Raw genomic sequence first — 9,307 nt, forward strand, 5'->3', positions numbered from 1 at the left:
TTTGACATCCGCCGAGTGGCGTTATTTCAGACGGGTGGCCAAAGCGAAGAGAAAATGTATGTTGTCATCTAACCATTATGTGGTTGCACCAGTAATAATGTGAAGGTAAGTTCAAGCCGTCCCAAACAATTGTCTCTATCTGACGATAACATACTCCATTACTCGACGTGATGTTTGTGAAATAAGACAATCATGGATGCTACCAATGCTATCGCTCACTAGCACTACCTCGAGAATGTTTTTCCCATGCGATCGACATGCTGTCCTCGATTCTTTGGCCCTCAAGGTGTCTCTGTTGCTAACCGAACTGCAGATGTACAGACTTTTGTCTCGGCTTTATATACGACTGACCCTCACGTCGATCCATCCCTATGCGAATGGCGGACTGAGTATCGTTATGGACTGCCGTTCGTCAGTTCGTAGGCGGCATACAGAACCTAGGTGACTCTGAAGCTTTGTGTAACAAGGGCACTCGAGTGATAGAAGAGGGTCTAACGTAGCACACTACAGTAGTTTTTAAGTTATCGCTACCTGCCAACGCCAACAAACTATACAAAAAAGAAAGAATCGAATGCTACTAGTCCTTGACGTCTTCCCATGGTTCATCTGGTAATGAAGGCACATCCGAAACCTTTTTCCGAAGGTCGATCATCGTCTCGGCATCAATGCTGTACAACTGCATCAGCTCAATGGTTTTGTTTAAGGGTATCGCGGCCCCTGCGATCCAGCAGCGTCAATTCCTTATCATACTCCTGAATCCGAGTATGAACTTCTCCGCTGATTGGCGATTCGATGTAGGACCTGACCGCGAGCTTGATGGCCCTACGAGACACTTCCTGGCTTTCCGACACGAGGTAAAGTGTCTGCAACACGAGGGTTAAGTCGACGATGTATGACATGACGCGCTGAAGTACCACGCGGCTGATAAAGATCCGTGAATATTCTCTCGATAAAGGGTATATTGAGGTACGTACGACACCTGGTACACGTCGTAAACCCATATGGCGAGTACGACACCTGCCGCGATCGGCACCACGATGGGAGCTGCAGGTCCTGCCAGGGCAGACATGATGGCCGCGATAGTACCCACCATCGAGAGCCCAATACCACTGTGAACATTTAATCAGATGAAAATTCGTCCGTCATGTAAAAGACCGGCCTACATTGTCTTGCTAGGATCGCTTGTAGGTCCAACTTCTAGCTTATTCACCATGTTGACCATCAAGTTCCTGAACTCTTGGCTGCGCAAGTACTGAGCACAGATAACGTCAGGGTGGATGCGACGACGACGAATAAAATAGCCATTACACAGTGAGGGTCATGGAAGTTCCACACTTTGACAATGTCAGCTTGACGTACGGACTCGTCAAAACGTAGGCCTTACCAAACAGCATGTAACTGATCTTTGAGAGCAGGCATGTTTCTGCGGCGATTAATGAAATCTTGGACTATGTTGACATTGCCCCCGCCCCCAGGTTCAAAACCTTTGCTATCATGGAGAACAAATCTGTCGTTCTGGTGTGAAACGAATTCGGTGTCAATGTTAGCCTCGCCTGGCATATCATGCGAAGCGATCTATGGAGGGAGTATGAGTGACTCTCCACATCGAAGTGTCGTGAATAGCCCACCGCATTTTGCACCCCAAATGCGTTGTTGATCAGGGAGGATTTTCCAACGCCAGTCTATCGGAAGCATTGTGTCAACACTGGCACGAGATCCACGCAAAACTGATACCTTTCCTATCACCAGAATTCGGAACCTTTGGAGCCTCAACATGAAGAATGGCACTTCGTGGTCATCCTGACTCACCTCGGACAAATCCGAATGATCTCGTCAGTGGTGGGCTGTAATGCCAGGCCGTCATCGGAAGGCTGCTCAGCCTGCTGATCTACGACTTAGATGAGTTCGAATGCGAGAAATGGACCCTTACTTCGGAAAGCTCGACGAGGATCTTGATTTTTTTGTGAAAGATGATGTATTCTGTGGATGAGGCGACGAGTTTGTGAGCAACTAAGATGAGAGTGCGACGATTACCCGTTTACCTTGTCTTTCAGGTTCTGTTCTTGTACCAGACACGCGGAAGATGTCTTCGACATCGAAGTCAACGTCTTGATGCTCAGTCTTCATTCCAAACAATGTCTTGCACCGTAGATGTAAGGAAAACGAATCCGCGAGAGAAAGTATCCTATGATTAAGCCGATTTAGATGGCAAGTCATTTGAGTATCTCAAATACTCACATGGGTGGAGAAAATGTCTGTCGCAAAGTCTTCTCTGCATTTCGTTCGATCTGACTGTGCAACTTGCCGATCCGTACTTCAGCAAATTCTACATTCTTTCCCGACTTGATGAAATCAACGAAGACGCCTATTCAATTCATTCAGTGGGATTGATAATTCAAGTAATGCGAGAGTTGAGTCTTACCAGAGATATGGAGAGGACAGGGAATGTGGAGGGAGTCTGCCATGCGGACTCGAGTTAGGGAAAACTCTCCTGCGCACAAGGGATAGATATATGTGGAAGTTGTAACCGAGTGCTAAGTGCTAAGCGCAGGGCCATTATGTATCAAGAAATGAACCTCAATAGGGAGCCGAATGATGGAAGGAAGATAGTCGTGTATGCCTCATGGTGCACCTGAACAGCTAACATTGATCCGATCATCATCATGTTATGCGATGGAAACATGTGGGTCAGAGAAGGTCAGAGAAGGCGGGGGAACAGTTTATCCGTACTGTAAATAAGAGGATGGTAAGGAGTCGCTCTGGTGCACACCAGCGTAGAGACAAATACCTATATAACAAAGTTCAATTTTCAAATAGAACGTGTACTGAGCGGTAGTGGAGTCGTCACAAAGTCGTTACCTTCTCAAGACAGAAATTCCGTGACTTCTGATAAGATCAGAATCTTCGATGAGTCCTCGTGTACGCCTCATGGTACACACAGCCATATACCCATTACCCATTGAATCTGTGCTCGAGTGTTCAGAGTTTCCACAGTGCTACAGTGCCAGTGGTTATATTCAGCCTGTGCTGAACGCTCCCCGGTCTCCTTCATCTTCTTCCATGGATCCTTCAAACGTAAGACAGAAATTCGATCGCTTCCAAACCTTCATTGCAGGAAGAGGCAGTAGTCATGAGCTTGCACTGAGCGCTCCCTCACCGTCTTCCGTGGAGCCTTCAGTGTTAAGACGAAAATTCAGTCGCTTTCGAATCCTCATTATAGGAAGAGCGAATGCAGGAAAGACCACCATCCTGCAGAGGGTTTGCGATACACGGGAGAACCCAAAAATATACAATAGCGCTGGGAAAAAGGTGTGCATCGTGATATAGTTATAGCAGGAGGGCAGCGATGATTGACCTATCGAGATCAGATCAAGCCCGCCGTCTTGAAGGCATCTAGAAAGGTAATATGTGCTCTCATCAATTGACAACATGACCTGACGTGTTCTCAGTGTGGAGAGCACGACATCGAGAATGAAATGGTGTTTCAAAGCAACCCAGGATTCGTCTTTCACGATTCACGTGGTTTTGAAGCAGGAGGAGACTCCAAATTCGACAAGGTGAAGGCATTTATCACCGACCGTTCTAAGAGAACCAGTGTAAATGATTGACTTCATGCCATATGGTAATTGGTCACATTGGCGACATGCGCTGGCTCACTTCTTTGACATAGGTATTGCATACCGATGGATGAAGCAAGCAGGTCTTTCACCGAAGGGGAAATCAAGTTTTTCTCTCACTGCGACACTGGAAGCAGTAAGTTGTCGATCTAACCATTGTTAATGATTGTCTCATTCACCATCATCAGTTCCGGTGATAGTATTATTTACCAAATTCGACGCCTTGTACGACGTCACATATGCACAGCTGAAAAGGGACGGACATTCTAGGGAAGACACTCAAGAAATGGCCCCGAAGCATGCCGAGGAGTCATTTGTGAACGGGCCCCAATTGAAGTTTCTATACAACCCCGAGGCCATCGGACGGCCTCCAAAATGTCACGTATGCCTCCCTAGTGAGTTGGTTGATCGTTGAATTGTGATACATGATGATTTACATCCCATATTAGACATGGACAGGGATGGCGCGCACTGCGGGCTACTTATCGAACACACGGCTGGCACTCTGGATGATGAAGCGCTTAAGCAGCTGTTTGTCTCAACTCAGCAAACCAACTTGGAGGTTTGCATGAAATATGCAGTTGAAAGGCAACTACCCAGGATCTCATTTACTTGTGGTGAGTATTAATGATCGAAATTTTGCAGAACACTTGTGGAACTTGTCGACTCTGTTCAGACAATCACATCTCCCACATTCCAGGGTCATGCGGAGGTAATAGGCGAGTTGGGTGCCTGGTTTCCACATATTTGGGTGAGATTTTTGGACTGTTCAGAAATCACTCTCATTTAGGTTGGCGATTGCTCGCAGGCAGTACGTCCAATATTTTTCTCTTTTACGCTGATTGAAGACATCACTGATGCATTGACAGGGAGTGAGTGTGTTAATCCTCCGTCGAGTTCAAGCCTTGCTCACCGAGCGCATTGCCGATCTGTCGACAGCAAAGTGTTAGTGTGTCGATCCCCTGTCAAGCTCCAGCCCTGCTAACTGAAGACATTCGCAATCCACTTACAGCGAGTCAGTGTGTTTATCCTTCGTCGAGCTCGAGCCTTGTTACTCACCCGAAGGCATCGCCTACTCGTTGACAGGAAGTGAGCACATTGGTCTTCTGACGAGCTCAAACCTCGCTGACCAATGAAATTGCTGATCCGTTGACAGAGGGTGGGTGTTCTCATCCTCCATCGATGTCAAGGGTTGCTCACAAATGAAATTGCGTATCACATTGACAGGATGTGAGTGTTGATGTTGCATCCAGTTCGGTCTTGCTCACCAATGACATGGCCAATCTGTTTTCAGGATGTAAGTGTGCTCATCCGCAACCGAGCTTTAGCATTCCTGACCGGGCAAGTTGCCAATCACTTCATAGAATGTGAGTGCCAAAATTGTGCATCGAACTCAGAGCCTTCCTGATCGAAAAATCGCTGATTTGTTGTCAGTATGTGAGTGTGTTACTCTCCTTCAGCAGTGAGCATTACTGACCGATGAGCCAACCAATCCATTGGCAGAACGTAAGTGTGCCGATTATTTGTAGAACCTTGCTGACCGAAGAATTTGCCAATCTGTTGACAGGCTGTGGTGTGTTCATCACCCACAAACCTCGAGCCTTACTCACGAGTAAAATTGTCAGTATCCTGACAGCGAGTGAGTGTGTTGATCCACTGTCGAACTCAAACCTTCCTGACCCAAGACATTGTTGATGCGTTGTTAGGATGTGAGTGTGTGCATCCTCTGTCAATGTCGGGCCAGGCTTACTGATGACACTGTCAACCTATTGATAGCGAGTGAGTGTATCAATCATCCGTCGAGCTCAAACCTTGCTGAGTGAAGAATGTGCTGATCTGTTGACAGGTTGTGAGTGTTCATCCTTAGTTGAGCTCAAGCCTTGCTCAACAATGAAATTGCTGAACTGTTGATAGCAAGTGAGTGTTTTGATCCCCCGTCCGATCCCAAGCTTTGTTGACAGAAGAATTTACTGTTGACAGGGGGTAAGTGTGTTCAGCTTTCTTAGCTTAAGCATTGCTCTGCGATGAAATTGCTGACTTGTTCACAGAATGTGAGCATGTTGATCCCACGTCACCCTTGACCATTGCTCACAAACGAGATTGACCATTGGTTGGTAGATTGTCAGTGTGTTGATCCTCTGTCAACCTCGAGCCTTTCTGACCCTGTTGACAGGATGTGAGCATGTCCATACATGCGCACCCTGACCCAAGCTCAACAATGAAATTGCTGATTGTCTGATAGGCTGTAAGTGTGCTGATCCTCTGTTGACCTCGAGCCTTGCTGACCAAAGGAATTCCCCATCCATTTGCAGCATGTGAGTGTGCTGATCCTCTGTTGACCTCAAGCGTTGCTGACCGACAGCATTCCCCATCCATCCACAGTTTGTGAGTGTGCTGATCCTCTGTCGACCTCGAGCCTTGCTGACCGACAGCATTCCCCATCCATTCCCAGGGTGTGAGTGTGCTGATCCTCTGTCAACCTCAAGCCTTGCTGACCAAAGGCATTCCCCATCCATTTGCAGGGTGTGAGTGTGCTGATCCTCTGTCGACCTTGAGCCTTGCTGACCAACAGCATTCCCCATCCATTTGCAGCATGTGAGTGTGCTGATCCTCTGTCGACCTCGAGCCTTACTGACTGACAGCATTCCCCATCCATTTGCAGGGCGTGAGTGTGCTGATCCTCTGTCGACCTTGAGCCTTGCTGACCAAAGGCATTCCCCATCCACTTGCAGGGTGTGAGTGTGCTGATCCTCTGTCGACATCGAGCCTTTCTGATCGATGGCATTTCCCATCCATTCGCAGTTGGTGAGTGTGCTGATCCTCTGTCGACCTCGAGCCTTGCTGACCAAAGGCATTCCCCATCCATTTGCAGGGCGTGAGTGTGCTGATCCTCTGTCGACCTCGAGCCTTGCTGACTGACAGCATGCCCCATCCATTCACAGTTCATGAGTGTGCTGATCCTCTGTCGACCTCGAGCCTTGCTGACTGACGGCATTCCCCATCCATTTACAGGATGTGAGTGTGCTAATCCTCTGTTGACCTCGAGCCTTGCTGACCAAAGGCATTCCCCATCCATTCACAGCCCATGAGTGTGCTGATCCTCTGTCGAGCTCGAGCCTTACTGACCAAAGGCATTCCCCATCCATTTGCAGCGCGTGAGTGTGCTGATCCTCTGTTGACCTTGAGCCTTGCTAACCGACAACATTCCCTATCCATTTGCAGGGCGTGAGTGTGCTGATCCTCTGTCGACCTTGAGCCTTGCTGACCAAAGGCATTCCCCATCCATTTGCAGTGCGTGAGTGTGCTGATCGAGCCCATTCAGTCACATAGTCTGTATTATACAGGCAGCCGAGGTTGAAAATATGCTGTTCCATACAGGCCAGCGGACGTCGGCCGATCAAATGGTTTTGCCTGTGCATAACATTTGGCCAGCAGGCTTACTGAGACCCGATTTCAACAGCTGGGCCCATAAGTAATGATGGTCGATATTAACATGTCGGCCGGTGGCCATGAACATCATATAGCCCCATGGGTTCGGTATATTGGTGGGCAAATGGTGGTGGAGGAGTCTCTGATGCTGTCAGCTGGGCCCATGTAGAACATAGTGCCTGTGTGTATCGGTCGGCCAATTGTATGTGTGGTATCGGGCAGGCCCATGAAGGAGCAACGGTTAACTTTATCAGGTAGGCCCATGAAGCATGCATCCTCTGTGTATATCGGTAGGCCAATGATGGGTGTGAAGCCATCATGTGGGCCCATGGGGAGAAATTCCCGATGCTATCAGGCGGGCCCATGGAGCTTGTTGGCTGTGGCCATTGACCGGCTGACGGTCTGTATTAGATCAGGTGGGCCCATGTAGAATAGGTTGTATGTGCATATCGGTTGGCCAACATGGAATAGGTTGCCTGTGCGCATTGGTCGGCCGGTATGGAATACATTTCTTGTGTATCGGTCGGCCCACGTGGAAAAGGTTGTCTGTGCATATCGGTTGGCCGACATGAAATAGGTTGCCTGTGTGCATCGGTCAGCCAGTATGGAACACATTTCCTGTGCTTATTGGTCGGCCCATGTAAAATATGTTGCCTGTGCGCATCTGTCGGCCCATATGGAATACATTGCCTGTGCGCATCAGTCAGCCGGTATGGAACACGTTTCCTGTGCTTATCAGTTGGCCCATGTAAAATATGTTGCCTGTGCACATCGGTCGGCCCATGTAGAATACATTGCCTGTGCATATCGGTTGGCCGACATGAAATAGGTTGCCTGTGCGCATCGGTTGGCTGGTATGGAACACGTTTCCTGTGCTTATCGGTTGGCCCATGTAAAATATGTTGCCTGTGCGTATCAGTCGGCCCACATGGAATACATTTCCTGTACTTATCGGTCGGCCTATGTCAAATACATTGCCTGTACACATCAGTCGGCCAATGCTAGGTGTGAAGCTACTGTGTGGGCCCATGGGAAGGGATACCCGATGCTATCAGGTGGGCCCCTATGATGTGTTGTTTTTAGGTATCGGCCGGCCGATGGTCTGTATTGTATCAGGTGGGCCAATGTTGAATACTTTGCCCGTGTGTATTGATCGGCCAACAGCAAATGTGAACCCATTGTGTGGGCCCATGTGAAAGAACATTTGATTCTATCAGGTGGGCCTATACTATGTATTCTATGTGCATATCAGCCGGCCAATGGCATGTGTGGTGTCAGGTGGGTCGATGGGGGAGAAAAGGTCGATCCTATCCGGAAGGCCGATACGGAATGCATTGCCTGTGTATATCGGTCGGCCAACGATGGGTGTGAAGCTATCGTGTGGGCCGATGGGGTTGAATTCCCAATGTTATCCACCGGGCCGATGTAGAATGCCCTGCCTGTGCATATCGGTCGGCCAATGCTTGCTGTGAAGTCATTGTGTGGGCCCATAGAATGTGTTGCCTGTACATATCGACCGGCCCATGCAGAATGCATTCCCTGTGCATATCAGTGGGCCGATGGGATGGATGATGTCAGGTGGGCCCACGAACGAGCAGCGTTCGATTCTATCAGGTGGGCCGATGCAGAACGTGTTTCCCATGCACATCGGTCGGCACATGGCAAACAATGCCGATCATCTCGGCTCGGCCCATTGCCTCCATCTTCACGTCCGGTTGATCGGTGACACAGGCGAGAAGACTTCAGGGATTCAATCAACATCATCGATTCAAATTAATTGACAACCTTATCACTAATCGATCCAAAAGGCTGAATACAACCGTAATGTAATCTGATATACCATGACACGGTCGTCTAAGCTGAAACCGAGACATCCCAATCTACATCCTTGTATTTCGCATACTCTGACCGAGGTGTCCCCACAAAATTGTGAAGGTTATCGCGCATGAACCATGCCCACACGAACCAATCACCCCTGAATGTGACGCCATGCCTGACAATGTGTCCGGAGCAGCCGACCATGGCACTGGAGTTATATTGCAACTGAATGCCGAGATTGGACAGCGTCATGAGGCCATCGCAATAATGGCCGACACTGGTCATGATGTCGAACCCTTCTGGAGTAGATCTCGGATCTCGGTGAAGAGGGCATTGCCTGTTACACATGATGGCTGCGCAGTTGAACACCGAGGCCCAAAGTTGCAGACGAGCATACATGCCATCAAGCTCATTTTCCATAGCCCATCGAGCGAGTTTCATCA

At 48.7% G+C, this 9,307-nt stretch overlaps 4 protein-coding genes across 4 annotated transcripts; 1 reads left to right on the top strand and 3 right to left on the bottom strand.

Annotated features, from left to right (window-relative positions):
• Nucleotides 1-565: 565 nt before the first annotated feature.
• Nucleotides 566-1,302, bottom strand: EDB91DRAFT_552075 (uncharacterized protein). Its single transcript, XM_041327692.1, has 2 exons — nucleotides 975-1,302; nucleotides 566-921 (listed from the first exon to the last, which is right to left on the bottom strand). The coding sequence occupies exons 1-2, from the start codon at nucleotides 1,091-1,093 to the stop codon at nucleotides 687-689; spliced, it is 354 nt and encodes a 117-aa protein (XP_041175362.1). The 5' UTR covers nucleotides 1,094-1,302; the 3' UTR covers nucleotides 566-686.
• On the bottom strand, nucleotides 1,230-2,881 carry EDB91DRAFT_1144047 (uncharacterized protein). Its single transcript, XM_041319126.1, has 10 exons — nucleotides 2,423-2,881; nucleotides 2,239-2,365; nucleotides 2,043-2,185; nucleotides 1,931-1,980; nucleotides 1,810-1,883; nucleotides 1,735-1,759; nucleotides 1,629-1,682; nucleotides 1,385-1,575; nucleotides 1,309-1,334; nucleotides 1,230-1,252 (listed from the first exon to the last, which is right to left on the bottom strand). Exons 1-9 carry the CDS (start codon nucleotides 2,463-2,465, stop codon nucleotides 1,319-1,321), a joined length of 723 nt encoding a protein of 240 aa, XP_041175363.1. The 5' UTR covers nucleotides 2,466-2,881; the 3' UTR covers nucleotides 1,230-1,252; nucleotides 1,309-1,318.
• A 21-nt stretch (nucleotides 2,882-2,902) lies between these two features.
• EDB91DRAFT_1348250 (uncharacterized protein) lies at nucleotides 2,903-3,906 on the top strand. Its single transcript, XM_041325956.1, has 5 exons — nucleotides 2,903-3,309; nucleotides 3,369-3,401; nucleotides 3,450-3,622; nucleotides 3,671-3,753; nucleotides 3,806-3,906. The coding sequence occupies exons 1-3, from the start codon at nucleotides 2,908-2,910 to the stop codon at nucleotides 3,606-3,608; spliced, it is 594 nt and encodes a 197-aa protein (XP_041175364.1). The 5' UTR covers nucleotides 2,903-2,907; the 3' UTR covers nucleotides 3,609-3,622; nucleotides 3,671-3,753; nucleotides 3,806-3,906.
• A 4,994-nt stretch (nucleotides 3,907-8,900) lies between these two features.
• EDB91DRAFT_1056103 (uncharacterized protein) lies at nucleotides 8,901-9,263 on the bottom strand (the record flags this gene model as incomplete). Its single annotated transcript, XM_041313977.1, has 1 exon — nucleotides 8,901-9,263. One exon carries the CDS (start codon nucleotides 9,261-9,263, stop codon nucleotides 8,901-8,903), a length of 363 nt encoding a protein of 120 aa, XP_041175365.1.
• Between the last annotated feature and the right edge of the window lie 44 nt (nucleotides 9,264-9,307).

The sequence above is a fragment of the Suillus paluster genome, assembly GCF_016628075.1.
Source record: "Suillus paluster strain FC165 chromosome Unknown EDB91scaffold_42, whole genome shotgun sequence".
Lineage (NCBI taxonomy): Eukaryota > Fungi > Basidiomycota > Agaricomycetes > Boletales > Suillaceae > Suillus > Suillus paluster.